The sequence below is a fragment of the Bubalus kerabau genome, chromosome 1 (assembly GCF_029407905.1).
Source record: "Bubalus kerabau isolate K-KA32 ecotype Philippines breed swamp buffalo chromosome 1, PCC_UOA_SB_1v2, whole genome shotgun sequence".
NCBI lineage: Eukaryota > Metazoa > Chordata > Mammalia > Artiodactyla > Bovidae > Bubalus > Bubalus kerabau.
Genome location: NC_073624.1, coordinates 19,388,645 through 19,408,114, shown reverse-complemented (window position 1 = coordinate 19,408,114; position 19,470 = coordinate 19,388,645). Strand labels below are relative to the sequence as shown.

General features: G+C 42.4%; 1 protein-coding gene across 1 annotated transcript in view; it reads left to right on the top strand.

Moving 5' to 3' along the window:
* Positions 1 to 19,470, top strand: part of LOC129621733 (antigen WC1.1-like) — a 62,521-nt gene extending 43,051 nt beyond the window's left edge. The window contains exons 11-20 of the mRNA XM_055538835.1: positions 4,875 to 4,967; positions 5,044 to 5,358; positions 6,702 to 7,016; positions 13,404 to 13,445; positions 13,533 to 13,847; positions 14,099 to 14,131; positions 14,679 to 14,816; positions 15,202 to 15,291; positions 16,165 to 16,302; positions 19,325 to 19,470. Of these exons, the coding sequence (XP_055394810.1) occupies positions 4,875 to 4,967; positions 5,044 to 5,358; positions 6,702 to 7,016; positions 13,404 to 13,445; positions 13,533 to 13,847; positions 14,099 to 14,131; positions 14,679 to 14,816; positions 15,202 to 15,291; positions 16,165 to 16,302; positions 19,325 to 19,470 (1,625 nt within the window). The remainder of the gene's footprint in view (positions 1 to 4,874; positions 4,968 to 5,043; positions 5,359 to 6,701; positions 7,017 to 13,403; positions 13,446 to 13,532; positions 13,848 to 14,098; positions 14,132 to 14,678; positions 14,817 to 15,201; positions 15,292 to 16,164; positions 16,303 to 19,324) is intronic.

The following is a 19,470-nucleotide window of genomic DNA, read 5'->3' as shown; positions in this document are numbered from 1 at the left end:
CTCCTGCCCCATTTCCTCCCTGAGTATGTAAAATCTTTCTGGATTAAGTTGCAGATAGGATGCTTCTTTATCCCTCCATCTCCCCAACAAAAAAAATACTTCAGGGAATTTCCTTACATAACTACAGTTCAATCAAACCTTTAGAGATATCAGCCCCAGATAACATCTAAGTGCAACCACATGAAAGACCCCAAAGATAGAACTGCCAAGTTGAGTCTTTCCCAAATTACTGACCAGGAAATTATGATCAAAATTAAAAAAAAAATTCCTTCAACTGCTAAGTTTGGGGAGAAACTTTGTTATACAGTATTGTTAACCAGGCACTTACCATGAAACTAGCTTTTGTATATAGAGGAATATTTATCCTCTCATCTTCCATTTTACTATTTCTACTTTATATTGATCTAATGTGCTATAGACTCATTCTCTAGTTCTTAATTTCAGCTGTTAACTTTTTCACTGTAGAATTTTCATTTGTTTTTGTTATCATTTCTCTGCCAAGACACACATCTTGTTAATTAATTCTTTGAGGACTTTAATCATGGCATTTAAATTCTCTGTCAGACTATAAAACTCTTAGAGGAAAACATAGGCAGAAGATTCTTTGACATAAATTGCAACAAGATCTTTTTTGACCAACCTTCTAGAGTAAATAAAATAAAAAAAAAAATAAACAAATAAGACCTAATTAAACTTAAAAGGCTTTGCATAGCAAAGGAAACCATAAACAGAACAAAAAGACAACTGTCAGAATGGGAGAAAATATTTGCAACTAAAATGAAACAACTAACAGGCGACTAATCTTCAAAATGCACAAATAACTCAATATCAACAAACCAAACAACCCAATTGAAAAATGGGAAAAAGACCTAAACAGACATTTCTCCAGACATACAGATGGCTAACAAGTACATGAAAAGATGTTCAACATCACTAATTACTAGAGAGATGCAAAACTGCAGTCAGGTATTACTTCACACCAGTCAGAATGTCTATCATTAAAAAAATCTATGAACAATAAATGCTGGAGAGAATGTGCAGAAAAGGGAATCCTCCTACATATGGGTATGTAAATTGGCACAACTACTATGGAGAACAGTATGGAGGTTCCTCAAAAAACTAAAAATAGAACTATCGTATGACTCAGCAATCCCACTCCTGGGCACATACCTGGAGAGAATCACCATTCAAAAAGACACATTCATCCTAATGTTCACTGCAGCACTATTTACAACAGCCAGGACACAGAAGCAACCTAAATGTCCTCACAGGAGGAATGGATAGAGAAGAAGTTGTACATATATAAAATGGAATATTACTCAGCCATAAAAGAATAAAGTTGTGAAATTTGCAGAAACATGGATAGACCTAGAGATTGTTATGTTCGGTTTAGTTCAGTTCAGTCCCTCGTCATGTCCGACTCTTTGCCACCCCATTGACTGTAGCACAAGAGGGCTCCCTGTCCATCACCAACTCCCAGAGATTACTCAAACTCATGTTCACTGAGTTGGTGATGCCATCCAACCAACTCATCCTCTGTCGTCCCCTTCACCTCTCGCCTTCAATCTTTCCCGGCATCAGGGTCTTTTCAAATGAGTCAGTTCTTCACATCATCAGGTGGCCAAAGTACTGGAGCTTCAGCTTCAGCATCAGTCCTTCCAATGAACATTCCGGACTGATTTCGTTTAGGATGGACTGGTTGGATCTCCTTGCAGTGCAAGGGACTCTCAAGAGTCTTCTCCAACACCACAGTTCAAAAGCATAAATTCTTTGGTGCTCAGCTTTCTTTATAGTCCAACTCATATCCATACATGACTATTGGAAAAACCATAGCCTTGACTAGATAGATCTTTGTTGGCAAAGTAATGTCTCTGCTTTTTAATATGCTGTCTAGGTTGGTCATAACTTTTCTTCCAAGGAGTAAGCATCTTTTAATTTCATGACTGCAGTCACCATCTACAGTGATTTTGGAGCTCAAAAAAATAAAGTCAGCCACTGTTTCCACTGTTTTCCCATCTATTTGCCATGAAGTGATGGGACTTGATGCCATGATCTTTATTTTCTGAATGTTGAGCTTTAAGCCAACTTTTTCACTCTCCTCTTTCACTTTCACCAAGAGGCTCTTTAGTTCCTCTTCACTTTCTGCCATAAGGGTGATGTCATCTCCATATCTGAGGTTACTGATATTTCTCCCAGCAATCTTGATTCCAGCTTGTGCTTCATTCAGCCCAGCGTTTCTCATGATGTACTCTGCATATAAGTTAAATAAGCAGGGTGACAATATACAGCCTTGACGTACTCCTTTTCCTGTTTGGAGACAGTGTGTTGTTCCATGTCCAGTTCTAAATGTTGCTTCCTGACCTGCATACAGATTTCACAAGAGGCAAGTCACATGGTCTGGTATTCCCAGCTCTTTTAGAATTTTCCACAGTTTATTGTAATGCACACAGTCAAAGGCTTTGGCATAGCCAATAAAGCAGAAATAGATGTTTTTTCTGGAACTCTCTTGCTTTTTCGATGATCCAGTGGATGTTGGCAATTTGATCTCTGGTTCCTCTGCCTTTTCTAAAACCAGCTTGAACATCTGGAAGTTCACAGTTCACGTGTTGTTGAAGCCTGGCTTGGAGAATTTTGAGCATTACTTTGCTAGTGAGATGAGTGCAATTGTGTGGTAGTTTGAGCATTCTTTGGCATTGTCTTTCTTTGGGATTGGAATGAAAAGTGACTTTTTCCAGTCCTGTGGCCACTGCTGAGTTTTCCAAATTTGCTGGCATATTGAATGCAGCACTTTCACAGCATCATCTTTTAGGATTTGAAATAGGATTGTTATGTAGAATGAAGTAAATCAGAAAGAGAAAAACAAATATGGTATAACATCACTTATATGTGGAATCTAGAAAAAATGGTAGCGATGAACTTACTGCAAAGCAGAAGTAGAGACATCAACCTAGAGAACATCACATGGATACTAAGAGGGGAAATGAAGAGTGGGATGAATTGGGACATTGAGATTGACATATATGACATATAGACACTATTGATGTGCTGTGCTGTGCGCTTAGTCGTATCCGACTCTTTGCAACCCCATGGACTGTAGCCTGCCAGGCTCCTCTGTCCATGGGGATTCTCCGGGAAAGAATTGTGGAGTGGGTTGCCATACCCTCCTCCAGGGGATCTTCCCAACCCAAGGCTCTCTTGCATTGCAGGCGGATTCTTTACTGCCTCAGCCACCAGACTCAGAAGCCCTACATTATTGATACTAAGTATAAAATAGATATTGCCTGGAGAATCCCATAGACATGGAGCCTGATGGGCTACAATCCATAGTGTCACAGAGTCAGACATGACTGAAGTGACTTAGCATGCACACACACATAAATTTTGCCAACAAAGGTCTATCTAGTCAAGGCTATGGTTTTTCCAGTGGTCATGTATGGATGTGAGAATTGGACTATAAAGAAAGCTGAGCACCAAAGAATTGATGCTTTTGAACTGTGGTGTTGGAGAAGACGCTTGAGAGTCCCTTGGAGTGCAAAGAGATCCAACCAGTCCATCCTAAAGGAAATCAGTCCTGGGTGTTCACTGGAAGGACTGATGTTGAAGCTGAAGCTCCAATACTTTGGCCTCCTGATGTGAAGAGCTGACTCATTGGTAAAGACACTGATGCTGGGAAAGATTGAGGGCAGGAAGAGAAGGGGATGACAGAAGATGAGATGGTTGGATGGCATCATCGACTTGATGGACATGGGTTTGGGTGGACTCCGGGAGTTGGTGATAGACAGGGAGGCCTGGCATGCTGTGATGCATGGGGTCACAAAGAGTCAGACACTACTGAGCTACTGAACTGAACACATAAAATAGATAAATAATAACCTATTGTATAGCACAGCGAACTCTACTCAGTGCTCTGTGGTGATGTAAATAGGAAGTAAATCCAAGAAAGAGGGGATATATATATATATATATATATATATATATATATATATCTTGTTGTTTGGTTGCCTAGTTGCGTCTGACTCTTTTGTGACCTCATGGACTGTAGCCCAAGACACTCCTTTGTCCATAGGATTTCCCAGGCAAGAATACTGGAGTGGGTTGCCATTTCTTTCCCCAGAGGATCTTCCCAACTAGGGATGGAACCCCAGTCTCCTATTTGGCAGGCAGATTTTTTTTTTTTAACCACTGAGTCACCTAGGAAACCCTTACATGTATATATAACGTATTGAATTTGCTGTACAGCAGAAGCATCCACAACATTGTAAGGCAATTATGCTCAAATAAAAATTAATAAAAATAAAATAAACTCTCTGTCAGGTAACTTTAAGAGCCAAATACCCTGGGAAAATTTTTTAATGTTTCTTTTTCCTCTTGTTTTCCATGAGATCTCTTTTATATAAGTGTTTTTAAAAATCACAAACATTGTAGATAAAAAATTGTACAAAGCCTTCAGAAAGGATTTTGTTTTGCTTCTTCTATTTAGGGGTAGATTAAGGATAGAGCAACTTATTTAACTCATTCTTAGGGCAAAGCTTGGCTTAAAACAGGAATCATGGTATTGTCAGGACCAGGGCTGTTCATAGAGAAAGGGAACACTAAGATTATGGTAACTTTACTGGTATGTTACAGCTTTCATCTCAGCTCCATCACTAGATCATTATTATTATTATTATTTTATTTTGAATTTTTTACTTTGTATTGGGTTTAGCCGATTAACAATGTTGTTACTGTTTCAGGTGAACAGGCAGGGACTCAGCCATACATATACATGTACCCATTTCCCCCCAAACTCCCCTCCCCTCCTAAAAATTATTTTGCTTAACTGAGTTTCCTGTTCTTCAACCCTCCCAACCCTCTAATCATCGCTCTTTTTTCAGGAAATCACAGCCAGGTGCTGCCCCAGTGCAATGACTCTGTGTCTGAACAAGCAGGGTCTGCAGCCTCAGAGGAGAGCGCCCCCTACTGCTCAGGTGAGGGTCCCGCAGGACAGAAGATCCTATTCACCCCCCAGGTCAAGGCCTCATTGTCCCATTTCTCTCTCCTCAGACAGTAGACAGCTCCGCCTGGTGGATGGGGGCGGTCCCTGCGCCGGGAGAGTGGAGATCCTTGACCAGGGCTCCTGGGGTACCATCTGTGATGACGGCTGGGACCTGGAGGATGCCCGCGTGGTGTGCAGGCAGCTGGGCTGTGGAGAAGCCCTCAATGCCACGGGGTCTGCTCACTTTGGGGCAGGATCAGGGCCCATCTGGCTGGACGACCTGAACTGCACAGGAAAGGAGTCCCACGTGTGGAGGTGCCCTTCCCGGGGCTGGGGGCGGCACGACTGCAGACACAAGGAGGACGCCGGAGTCATCTGCTCAGGTCAGCACTCCACACTGTCCACAGGCTAGGGGAGGGGAGTGCCCAGGAGGACGGGGGTCTGATCCCTGAGGGAGAGATGCTGAAAGGACCAGAGAAGGAGGCTTCCTCCCATGAAGGCTGTCTTTCCAGCAGACGTGAAGATGAGGTGCTTTCACTGCCTCCTGCAGCAGCTGAGATTCTGGTCCTTTCTCCTCAGTAGTGTTTGCTGGCAGAGCCTTTTCTCAGTTTTCCTTGAAATCAGGGCTCACTCTTCTGGTACATATGGTAGAGAAGTCTTAAAGCCAAGGTGCTAGTTTTTTTGTTTTGTAACAAACCACCACATAGTTAATGGTTTAAAACAACACATTTACTTCCTTACACTTCTGTAGCTTAGATGTCCAGCAGGAATCTCACAGGATGGGGACTAAGGTTTCAGTAGGGTCACATCACCTCTGAGCCTCTGGGAAAGAATCTGTTTCTTGTCTTTTCAAGCTTCTAAAAACTGCCTGCCTGCCTTCGGTCATAACCCCCTTCTGTTCATCATCAGACCAGCAACGCTCCACCTCTCTAACTGTTATACACATTCACATCTCCCTCTAACCAGAACGAGGAAAAGTATTCCACTCTAAAGGATAGTGAGTCTAAGATTGTGATTAGACTGTGCTCAGGTGGGAGAAGGCAATGGCAACCCACTCCAGTACTCTTGCCTGGAAAATCCCATGGATGGAGGAGCCTGGTAGGCTGCAGTCTATGGAGTCCCTAGGAGTCAGACACAACTGAGCGACTTCACTTTCATGCACTGGAGAAGTAAATGGCAACCCACTCCAGTTTTCTTGCCTGAAGAATCCCAAGGACGGAGGAGCCTGGTGGGCTGCCGTCTATGGCGTTGCACAGAGTCGGACATGACTGAAGCGACTTAGCAGCAGCAGGTGGTTAATCCATCATATTTCAGGGTAATCTCAAGGTCCTTACCTTAATCACATCTGTAAAGTCCCCTTTGCCAGATAAGGAAACAGTCACAGGTCCATTATTTTATCTGCCTCCACACTGTCCACATCACATCCCTTTCATACACTCTTTTAGATGTTTTGTCAGGAAGCAGGAGTCAGCTCCCTCTCTCTGCAGGTGTCCAGGTTGGTCTTCCTCTCAGTTCATATCCACTACATCATAGTGGTAGAAATATTTAGAAAGACAGACACAAATGGAGAAAGTCAGATAAAAAGGAGGCAGGTTTCACTCTGGTCATCTAATGGATTTGCTTCCTCAGCTGACAGAGATCAGTGTTCACATTTTTCCGGAGAGAGGAAAACCTAGAGCACTGAGTGGGGTGTCACTGTGTCCTGTCTCCTCTCTTTTGATCTTAGAGTTCCTGTCGCTCAGGATGGTCAGCGAGGACCAGCAGTGTGCTGGGTGGCTGGAAGTTTTCTACAATGGGACCTGGGGCAGTGTCTGCCGCAGCCCCATGGAAGACATCACTGTGTCCATCATCTGCAGTCAGCTTGGCTGTGGGGACAGTGGAAGTCTCAACACCTCTGTTGGTCTCAGGGAAGGTTCTAGACCCCGGTGGGTAGATTTAATTCAGTGTCGGAAAACTGATACCTCTCTCTGGCAGTGTCCTTCTGGCCCATGGAAATACAGTTCATGCTCTCCAAAGGAGGAAGCCTACATCTCGTGTGAAGGTGACTTATGTCTGTTTCTGTGTCTTTCCCAACTCTGTAGGATGTTGTTAGTGAGATTTGATATATTAAAATCTAAGTGATGGGTTTAAGTTGAGTTTATAAAATGAAGTTTGGATGGAGCTTATTTAATCTACATGTTCCAAACTTGCTTTATGAAAATTTTTTAATTGATATAATTGATACAACATTATATTTTTTGCCGTGTTCAACAAAATGCTTATATGTTTGTGTGTATTGATAAATGATCACTACAGTAAGTCTAGTTATATCTATATATATGGATCCATATATATAGATCCATATATATAGTTAAAAATTTCCTTCATGATGAGAATGTTTAAGATGTATTTTCTTGCCCTCCTTCAAATAGACAATGCAGTATTCACTATAGTCACCATGCTGTATGTTATATCTCTTCACCTATTAATTTTATAATTCAAATTTATACCTTTTGATTACCTTTGCCCACACCAAATCCCCCACCTCTGGCAGCCACCAACTACTCAACGTCTCTGAACTTGCTTTTTGTTTTAATATTACACATATAAATGAGATTATATGGTATTTTTCTTTCTCTGTCTGATTTGTTTTACTTAGCATAATGCCCTTGAGGTCCATCCATGTTGTTGAAACTGGCAAGATGTTCTTCTTTTTTTATGGGTGGATATAAGTCTATATTACATTTTCTTTATCCATTCATCAGTGAAGACTTACATTGTTTGACTCATATATATTGCTATAAAATACTAAAAGGTAATACTGTTGAAGTGCTGCAGTCAATATGTCAGCAAATTTGGAAGATTCATCAGTGGCCACAGGACTGGAGAAGGTCAGTTTTCATTTCAATCTCAAAGAAGGCCAATGCCAATGAATGGTCAAACTACCTCACAACTGTGCTCATTTCACATGCTAGCAAGGTTATACTCAAAGTCTTTCAAGCTAGGCTTCAGCAGTAAGTGAACTGAGAACTTCCGAGATGTACAAGCTAGGTTTAGAAAAGGCAGATAAACCAGAGATCAAATTGCCAACATTTGTTGGATCATGGAGTAAGCCAGAGAATTCCAGAAAAACATCTGCTTCATTGACTACATAAAGCCTTTGACCATGTGGATCACAATGAACTGTGGAAAATTCTTAAAGAGATGAGAATATCAGGGCACCTTACCTGCCTCCTGAGAAACCTGTATGCAGATCAAAAAGCAGCAGTTGGAACTGGACATGAAACAACCGACTGGTTCCAAATTGGGAAAAGAGTTCATCAAGGCTGTATATTGTCACCCTGTTTATTTAACTTATATGCAGAGAACATCATAGGAAATGCCAGGCTGGATGAATCACAAGCTGGAATCAAGATTGCTGTGAGAAATATCAACAACCTCAGATACACAGATGATACCACTCTAATGGCAGAAAGCCAAGAGGAACTAAAGAGCCTCTCATTGAGGGTGAAAGAGGAGAGTGAAAAGCTGGCTTACAGCTCAACATTCTGAAACCTAAGATCATCAGCTCTTCATGGCAAATAAAAGGGGAGAAAGTGGAAACAGTGACAGATTTTCTTTTCTTGGACTCCCAAATCACTGCTGATGGTGACTGCAGCCATGAGATTAAAAGAGGCTTGTTCCTCTGTGACAAAGCTAGACAGAGTATTAAAAAGCAGAGACATCACTTTGCTGACAAAGGTCCATATGGTCAAAGCTATATTTTTCCCAGTAGTCAAATCTGGACGTGAGAGCCGGGTTATAGAAGAAGCTAAAAAGAGTTGATTCTTTTGAATTGTGGTGCTTGGATGCCACAATTGAATTGAGAGTCCTTTGGGCAGCAAGGAGATCAAACCAATCAACCCTAAAGGAAGTCAACCCTGAATATTCATTGGAAGGACTGATGCTGAAGCTGAAGCTCCAATACTTTGGCCACGTGATGAGAAGAGCTGACTCATTGGAAAAGACCCGGATGGTGGGAAAGATTGAAGGCAAAAGAAGAAGGGGGCCACAGAGGATGAGATAGTTAGATAGCATCACCAGTTCAGTGGACATGAATTTAAGCAAACTTTGGGAGTTAGTGAAGGACAGAGGAGCCTGGCATGCTGCAGTCCATGGGGTTGCAAAGAGTCAGACACAACCTAGCAACTGAACATATGTTGCTGCAGTGAACATTGGGTTTTCAAGTTAATGTTTTTGTTTTCTTCAGATGAATATCCCAAAGTGAAATTCCTAAATCATATGGCAGTTCTATTTTTAATTTTTGATGCACCTCAATACTGTTTCCATAGGGGCTGCATCAACTTACATTCCCTCTAACTGTGCAAAAGCTTTCCTGTCTCTTCACATTCTCCTCAACTCCTGTTCTTTCTTCTTTTGGATAAAAGCCTTTCTAGAGGATATGAGGTCATATCTCATTGTGGTTTTGATTTGTATTTTCTGATGATTAATAGTGTTGAGCATGTTTTCATGTACCTATTGGCAAGTTGTATGTATTCTTTAAAAAAATATCTATTCAGGTTCTCTGCCCATTTTTAAAAAATCAGACTGTTTTTTGCTACTGAGTTGTATGAGTTCCTTGTGTATTTTGGATAATAATCCTTACCAGAAATATAATGTGCAAATATTTTCTCTAATTCCATAGGTGCTTTTTCACTTTGTTGATGGCTTCCTTAATTGGGCAGAAGCTTTTTAGCCTTATGTCATCACAACTGCTTGTTTTTACTCTTGTTCCCTTTGCTTTTGGTGTCAAATCCAAAAAATCATCACAAAGACTGGTGTCAAGGATTTTATTTTCTGTTTTTTCTTCTAGAAATTTTATGGCTTCAGGACTTGTGAGCAAGTCTTTAATCTATTTTGAGTTAATTTTTGTGAATGGTGTAAGATAGTGGTCCAGTTTCATTTTTTGCATGTGGCTGTGCAGTGTTCCCCATGCCCTTTACTGAAAAAACTGTCCTTTTCCCAGTGTATATTCTTGGCTTCTTTGTCAAAAATTAATTGACCATAGAAATGTGGGTTTATTTATGGACTTTCTATTCTATTCCATTGATCTCTGTGTTCATTTTTATACCATCGACATACTGTTTTGATTAATATAGCTTTGTAATATAGTTTGAAATCAAGAAGCACGACACCTCCAGCTTTGTTATTCTTCTCAAGATTGCTTTGGTATTGAGCGTCTTTTGTGGTTCCATGCAAATTTTAGGATTGTTTCTTCTGTATCTGTGAAAACTTCCATTGAATTTTGATAAGGATTGCAGTGAATCTGTAGATTGCTTTGGGTAGTATGGGCATATTAATAATATTAGATCTTCCAATCCATGAGCACAGAATATTTTTCCATTTATTTGAGTCATCTTCAGTATCTTTCATCAATGTGTTTTTAGTTTTCAGTGTACATGTCTTTCACCCCCTTGGTTAAATTTATTCCTAGACATTTTATTCATTTTCATGCAAATGTAAATAGAATTGTTTTCTCAGTTTCTTTTATAGCAGTTTGTTGTTAGTGTAAAGAAATGCATATGATTTTTGTATACAGATTTTTCTTCTGCAACTTTACTGAGTGTATTAGTTCTCATATTTTTGCTGAAGTCTTTAGTGTTTTCTACATATAATATCATGTAAGGGGATTTCTTTCCTCATGACTCTGATGGTAAAAAATCTGTCTGCAATGCAAGAGACCCGGGTTCAGTCCCTGGGTCAGGAAGATCCCCTGGAGGAAGGAATGGCAACCCACTCCAGTATTCTTGCCTGGAGAATCCCAATGGACAGAGGAGCCTGTCAGGCTGCAGTCCTTGGGGTTGTGAAGAGTCAGACACGACTGAGTGACTAACACTTTCACTTTTCAATCTGCAAATAGTGTCAGTTTTGCCTCTTCCTTTCAGATTTGGATGTCTTGAGTTTCTTTTTATTGCCTGATCGATCTGGATAGGACTACCAAAACTAAGTTGAATAAATGTGGTGAGAGTAGACATTTTTGTCTTGTGTCTAATTTCAGAGGAAAAGCTTTTGGTTTTTTACAGTCAAGTATGATGTTAGCTGTGTACTTTTCATATGGCCTTAATTATGTTGAGATGCAATCCTTCTATACCTACTTTGTAAAAGAGTTTTTCCTGTAAGTGGATGTTGAATTGGTCAAACACTTTTTCTGCATCCTTTGAGGATATGATTTTTACCTTCATTTTGTTTATTTGGTGTATCACATTGATTAATTTGTGAATGTTGAACTATCCTTGTATCCTTGGAACAAATATTACTTGATTATGGTGTATGATTCTTTTAGTGTATCGTCAAATTCAGTTTTCTAATATTTTGTTGATGATTTTTGCGCCTGTACTTATCAGAGTATTAGCCCGTAATTTTCTTTTCTCATGGTATCCTTATCTGGCTTTGGTATCAGACTGATGTTGGCTTCATAAAATTAATTTGGAAGTGTTCTTTTCTTCTGTGTTTGGAAGAGTTTGAGAAAGCTCCACCACTAAATACTGTTACACTGGGAACTGAGATTTCAGCAATAAATTTTGAACGAAATAAATGTTGGCGAGGGCGACAAATAGTCACACCATAGCACCTTATTCCTTCAACATTTCTCTCTGTTTCTCTTTCTCCTTCCCTCCCCCTCCACATACACAAACACACACACCCCATTCAGGTGCACCTTGAATGGTATGCTGGATGTTGCCTGAAACCCATAGCTAAGAGAATGTGGGATCAGATACTTCAAAAGCAGAGGCTCACTCCCTTCCTTGCCTCTCTTCGCTCATCTCTTTGTCTTTTTCATTTGAAGGCCAAAGAGGCATTAAACTGTGAGACCTTTTATTGATGATATTTTCCCTACAATTAAACCCTGTGAATTAAGAGGTGGTAAAGTCTTTGACCATGAAAATGAGCAACCTGCTCACAGAGGTCCTGCCATTGTTTTCTCAGAGATTCTCTGCATAGAGTGGGTAGGAGTTTTGATAGGATGATCTGGAAAGAATATAAAAATATTGATACTTTATGACAGGTACTATTTATCCTTCTGTTTTTTTGAATTTATATTTATTTCTCTCAGCTTCAATTCTTTTGTATATATTTTCAGTCTTTTGTTTATTATTTCTGCATCTTCTCAATACAAATTTTTCTTAGTAGGCTTTTTTTTTTTTCCCGTCCCCCATCACTTTTCCCCTGTAGTTTTTTTTTTCAAGTTGATAATAGATTTTTATTTTTTCTTTTTTAAATATAAATTTATGTATTTTAATTGGAGGTTAATTACTTTACAATATTGTATTGGTTTTGCCATACATCAACATGAATCTGCCACAGGTATATCAGTAGGCTTTTTTTAACCATTGCAAAAATTTCTGGCTTACTCAGTGTGTACGTATATGTGTCCATATATCTTCTCAGAATTCTACCAGGTCTTTCTTGTATACGTCCTTTTTAAGAGATTCCTAATCCACACTATGGGCTTTTCTGGTGTCACAGACAGCAAAGAAATTGCCTGCAGTGCAGGAGACCTGGGTTTGATCCCTGGGTAGGGAGGATCCAGGTAGTGGTAGTGGAGAAGTGAATAGCAATCCACTCCAGTATGTTTGTCTGGAAAATCCTATGGACAGAGGAGCCTGGTGGGTCCATAGGGTCACAAAGAGTTGGACATGACTGAGCGACTAACACACACACACACATAACCAACACTACATTGTGGAGCAATTATCTTCCAATTAAAAATAAATTTAGAAAAGAGAGTTTCCTTTTACAATAGTAGACTTCACTTGCCCACTTGTCACACTGAATAATAGGTAAGAGTAGTTTATAATCTATCTAATACTTTTCCATTAAAATTGTGTACATGAGATTTTGAATATAAATTGACTCTGTGCTTCTGGACTGATTATTTTTAATATCAACTATTATCATAGACTGTTACCATTAATTTATATTTGGTTTACTATTTCACTGATTAGTATGAATTAAAAAAAAAGAAATTTTATTTCACTGAATTTTATTTGTCTATTCATTCATTTAATAAATATTTATCAAGCTCCTATCTAGGTATTTTGAAATGGTTTTCCATAGATATTTGTTGAATGAGTGCATACAATGTGCAGGCACTGTCCTAATAGCAGAAACATGGCACATATAAGATATACAAGGTCCTTCTTCTAATGGAACTTTCATTCAGAGGAGTGTGTGTACATTCGTAGATGTCTGTGTTTATATTTGCTGTGGGGTGTGAAGACTGATAAACAAGTAAATATTTAAAGTAATTTCAGCTGGTGATCAGATGCAGTGAATGTTTCATCCCAGGAGATAATGAGCCTGTGTTTTCACATGTCATTTGCACTGAGCCATGGACCTTAGATAATCTTATGTGGGGACAGGAACACCCTCAGCTGTTCCTGATCCACTGTTTCCCCTTTGTGTGCAGGAAGAAGACCCAAGAGCTGTCCAACTGCTGCCCCCTGCACAGGTACATCAGCATGCCCCCTCCCCTGTGGCTCCCAGGGACTCCTTCCTCCCACCAGGGCAGTCACAGGAGGGGCTGCTGCCTTTTCAGACAAAGAGAAGCTGAGACTCAGGGGAGGAGACACCGAGTGCTCAGGGCGGGTGGAGGTGTGGCACAGCGGAACCTGGGGCACCGTGTGCGATGACTCCTGGAGCCTGGCAGAGGCCGAGGTGGTGTGTCAGCAGCTGGGCTGTGGCCAGGCCCTGGAAGCCGTGTGGTCTGCAGCATTTGGCCCTGGAAATGGGAGCATCTGGCTGGACGAGGTGCAGTGCGGGGGCTGGGAGTCCTCTCTGTGGGACTGTGCTGCGGAGCCCTGGGGGCAGAGCGACTGCAAGCACGAGGAGGATGCTGGTGTGAGGTGCTCTGGTGAGTGAGGGGCTCGGGGTCCACCCTGGGTGAGCTGGGGCAGCGCAGGGGCAGTTGGCTGGACCAGGCGTGGTGGGGAGTTTATGTTCAGACATCCCGGGTGCTGGGGCTCTGATCTAGGATGAGGGTGCTGGGAGGCCTGGACATTGATGCTGTGGAGACTGAGAGGGGTGATTTCAGGCTCAGGAGGGAAAAGGTTTGCCCTGTGTTCTGGCCAATTCTTCTTCCCACACTACTGTTTTTCTCTTTAGGTGTAAGGACAACAGTGCCCACGACTACAGCAGGTACTGTGATCCATCCACGGGCAGGAGAGGATACTCAGATACTGGGGACCTATTCTGTGGGCCCTCTGACAACTCAGAAGAGGAAAGAGTCTGAGGAGCTGTGGCTGTTGGGGAGGACCCAGTGCATTACACTGGGAAATCCCCTGCCTTGATGTCCAGGGTCAAATGTTCTCATGCCCAGGGTCCAAGGAGGTTTGGTTTCCTTGTTGCAGAATCTAAGGATCTCCCACCTGCCCTTGAGTGTTGCTCCTCATCAGAGAGGTGCAAGTCCCTGCACTGTTTGATGCTCTGTCTCCTGAAGCCCATGGAGAAGGGATGACCTGGGTCCTCAGAGGCTGTCTTGGCAGGGCAGCTCCCTGACAATCCCCACCTCTGCCTCGGGGCCACACTGGCCAGCGTGGATTTGTCTTGTCTCAGGACGAGACCCAGGGGAGCCCTGACACTGTCTGAGACTGAGACACCATTGTCTGGAGCTCCTGAAAATGCTGACACAGGAGATTTCTCTGTGCCCAAGACTCTCTCCAGCCCTTTTTCCTGTTCTCCTTAGGGACCAGAACAACCTCAAATTCTCTTCCTGGCATCTTCTCCCTGCCTGGGGTCCTCTGCCTCATTCTGGGGGCCCTTCTCTTCCTGGTCCTCGTCATCCTGGTGACTCAGCTACTCAGATGGAGAGCAGAGCGCAGAGGTGGGCTGTAGGGGAAACTGGGGACCAGGGAGAGTGTGTGGAGGCAGGAGATGGGGCAGGTGTGAGGAGGGGAACCTGGGCCAGGTACTGTTCTGAGTTGCAGACTCCATGTGCTCTATGCTGAGCTTTAAGGGCTGAGTAGACAGAGGTTCTTAGGACTGGGGTGTGAACTCTCATAAGTCATGGCCTCTCCTGTGAGACCAGACAGAGTTGGCGCTGAGCTGTAATCAGGGTCAGACGAGGGGAGAAGGTGCTGACATGGTGCATGGGGTAGGAGATGATGCTGAGGTTTGGCAGCTCCCATGTGAGCACCAAGGAGATGAAGGTGGGCTGGCTGGATTGGGGTATCTGGGAAGCTTCTCTGACCTGCTGGGGGATCTCTCAGCCTTATCCAGCTATGAAGATGCTCTTGCTGAAGCTGTGTATGAGGAGCTCGATTACCTTCTGACCCAGAAGGAATGTCTGGGCCGCCCAGGTGAGTGTCTCTGTCTGCCCTCCTGGGATCTCTGGTTGTCACCACCCACTGGCTGTGCACATCTTCTCAGCATCTGCAGACCCCATGTGTGCCCCAGGCTCACAGAGACGGCTCCTCCAAAGAAGCAGGAAGGCCTCTCAGAGCCCCGTGACCTCCCAGCCTCTGTCTATACTGCAGAAGCCAGGCCTGTCCCTTCTCAGCCTTAACACAGGTCCCGTGGGTGTGGGGAGGAAAAATTCTGTGTGTTCTGTGATGTTTGTCTCCACATGAGGCTTCCCGTCAGAGTTCTCACTGACTAAACTGCCGTATTACACCAGGGATGGTGAGGACAACAGTGACTACAGATCCGCTCCAGGAAATAGAGGTGGACCTGCCTCGGCTGGGCTCTGGGGAGGAGAGTTTCCCTCATAGAGAGGAGATTTAAGGGGAATGGTTTTCCTTTGATGGATCAGAGGCATCCCTTGTGTCCAGATGGGGTTCGTCCTTCTCCTTCTCTGGCTGTTCTGTGATGTCTCATGTTGGGGCTGGTCTCTCTGTGTCCAGAATCACCACAGGCACACAATGTTTTTAAAAAATAACATCTGTAAAGCACAATTTGTCAAAGTACTTTAGCAATGCTCAATGGTGGAAGAGTTGCTTGAGATACATAGTTTCCACCAGAAAATATTGAGATATGTAAAATCATGTTTTGGCTTATGGACACATCAAAATGAAACATGGTCTTAGAGAAAAAAGTCTGTTGAAACAAGGAGTGACTGGTGCCTCTATTCAGAAACTCAGAAACTCTGGGTCAGAAGGTATCTTAGGTATTCCCCAGTCCAACCCAGTTACTGTGGTTTCATCCACTCCCTTGTCTGCTCTTGGAACCCCCAGATCAGAGGACTGATGTCCCTGATGAAAATTACGATGATGCTGAAGAAGTACCAGTGCCTGGAACTCCTTCTGCCTCTCAGGGGAACGAGGAGGAGGTGCCCCCAGAGAAGGAGAATGGGGTGAGGTCCTCTCAGACAGGTGAGTGGGGTCAGTTGATCTCCTGCAATCTTTCTATCTGAAAAGAGTGAATTTGTGCTCCTCAATGCCCAGCCTCCCTAGAGAGTCAAAATATAGGTAATCTCATATATTTGGTAGCATCATCTTGACCATATGCCATATTTAATGCTGTCAGACTCCTTGCAAGGAGTGAGGAATCACTCTGCATTTGGCATTTATGCCTCCATAATGTGACATAAACTTATCACTTTATATGTGATATACTTGCATAATGGTTTATAGATTACAGAATTTCCTGGTGGTCCAGAGGTTAGGATTCTGCACTTTCACTGCTAGGGCTTAGGTTCAACCCTGGTCAAGGAACTAAGATCCCACAAGCATTGTGTCATGGCTGAAACAGAAATTTATCGATTAATTGAGCATATTTAAAACAAAGCTAAACGCTGAAGAATTGATGCTTTTGAACTGTAGTGTTGGAGAAGACTCTTCAGAGACCCTTGGATGGCAAGGAGATCAACCCAGTCAATTTAAACCAATACAGTTATGTAAAGTTTAAAAATAAAATAAAATTAAAAAAAATATATTCACAACCTAAAAAAAAAAAATAAAAAAATAAAGGAAATCAATCTTGAATATTCATTGGTAGGACTGAGCTGAACTAGAGCTCCAATACCTTGGCCACCTGATACGAAGAACTGACTCCTTAGAAAAGACCCTGATGCTGGGAAAGATTGAAGGCAGGAGGAGAAGGAGATGACAGAGGATGAGATGGTTGGATGGCATCACCAACTCGATGGATATGAGTTTGAGCAAGCTCTGGGAGTTGGTGATAGACAGGGAAGCCGGGTGTGCTGCATTCCATGGGGCCACAGAGAGTCAGGCATGACTGAGTGACTGAACTGAACTAAACCAAATTCAAAAATGAAACAAGTGTTTTAATAATATCTTTGCACGGTCACATACACGGAGGCAAACCATTCAATATCACAGTAATCCAGGTCTATGCCGAATCAGTAATGCTGAAGAAGCTGAAGTTGCCGTTCTATGAAGACCTACATGACCTTTTAGAACTATCACCTACAGAAGATGTCCTTTTCGTTATAAGGGACTGGAATGCAAAGTAGGAAGTCAAGAGATACCTGGAGTAAGAGCCAAATATGGCCATGGAGTACAAAATGAGGCAAGGCAAAGGCTAATAGAGTTTTGCCAAGAGAACACACAAACACCCTCTTCCAACAACACAAGAGAGGACTCTACATGTGGACATCATCCGATGGTCAGTACCGAAATCCGATTAATTATATTCTTTGCAGCCAAAGATGGAGACGCTCTATACTGTCAGCAAAAACAAGACCAGGAGCTGACTGTGGCTCAGATCAAGAACTCCTTATTGCCAAATTCAGACTTAAATTGAAGAAAGTAGAGAAACCCACTAGACCATTCAGGTATGACCTAAATCAAATTCCTTATGATTATACAGTAGAAGTGACAAATAGATTCAGGGGATTATGTCTGATAGGCAGGGTGCCTGATGAATTATGGACGGAGGTTCGTGACATTGTATAGGAGGCAGTGATCAAAAATATCCCCAAGAAAAAGAAATGCAAAAAGACAAAATGGTTGTCTGAGGAGGCCTTACAAATAGCTGAGAAAAGACGAGAAGTGAAACCAAAGGAGAAAAGGAAAGTTATATCCATTTGAATGCAGAGTTCCAAAGAATAGCAAGGAGAGATAAGAAAGCCTTCCTCACTGATCAATGCAAAGAAACAGAGGAAAACAATGGAATGGGAAAGACTAGAGATCTGGTCAAGAAAATACAGATACAAAGGAAATATTTCATGCAAAGATGGGTACAATAAAGGACAGAAATGTTATGGACCTAACAGAAGCAGAAGATATTAAGAAGAGGTGGCAAGAACACACAGAAGAGCTATACAAAAAAATCTTCATGACCCAGATAATCATGATGGTGTGATCACTCACCTAGAGCCAGATATCCTGGAATGTGAAGTCAAGTGGGCCTTAGGAAACATCTCTATGAACAAAGATAGTGGAGGTGATAGAATACCAGTTGAGTTCTTTCAAATCCTAAAAGATGATGCTGTGAAAGTGCTGCACTCAATATGCCAGCAAATTTTGAAAACTTAGCAGTGGCCACAGGACTGGAAAAGTCAGTTTTCATTCCAATCCCAAAGAAAGGCAATGCCAAAGAATGTTCAAACTACTGCACAATTGCACTCATCTCACACTCTAGCAAAGTAATGCTCAAAATTCTCCAAGCCAGGCTTAAACAGGGCACGAACCATGATATTCTAGATGTTCAAGCTGCACTTAGAAAAGGCAAAGGAACCAGAGATCAAATTGCCAAAATTCGCTGGATCATCGAAAAAGCAAGAGAGTTCCAGAGAAACATCTATTTCTGCTTTATTAATTATGCCAAAGCCTTTGACTGTGTGTATCACAATAAACTGATATTTCAGAAGCTGCGAGAAGACCCTCATTCTCTAGAAAAAGAGTATTTCTCCATCTGAGGGTCTGTGTAGTTTCTGGGGAGGAGATATCTGTGGGTGCCCCTGTGATACTATTTGTGGACATTTGGGAACAGGAGTCAAGTCAACTAAGAGCAGACTTGGGTTGTGAGTGAGGAATTCTGAATTTTCCTGTTTCCAGTCTCCCTCTTATTGTGAATTTGCATCTATCACCTGTGAAAGGAGAACATTTAAATTCCTTTTTATGATTCTTACCGTTTCTGGGCATCTCCTTGGTATTGTGTTGCCTGGAAGCAGGTCTCCCAGAGCTCCTGAGCACAGGTCTCCTGTGATGCAGGATTTCCCCAACACTGAGGCCCAGGAGACCACATGAACTGAAGGGACAGCTGGGATCCATCCTCACTGGAACTCATGTGAAATAGCCTGAGCCTCCCTCCCCACACCCGGGTCCCAGGGATGCTTTGTCATAAGCACTTGCTTGACTCCCTTCCACCAGAGGGTTCTGTCTTATACTCGTGTCTCAGTTCTAATCAAACTTCTCTTTTCTACTTCAGGCTCTTGTCTGAACTTCTCCAGAGTGGCAGCTGATCCTGGGGAAGGAGAAGAGAGCCTCTGGCTACTCCAGGGGAAGAGAGAGGATGCTGGGTACGATGATGTTGAACTCAGTGCCCTGGGACCATCCCCAGTGACTTTCTTGTGA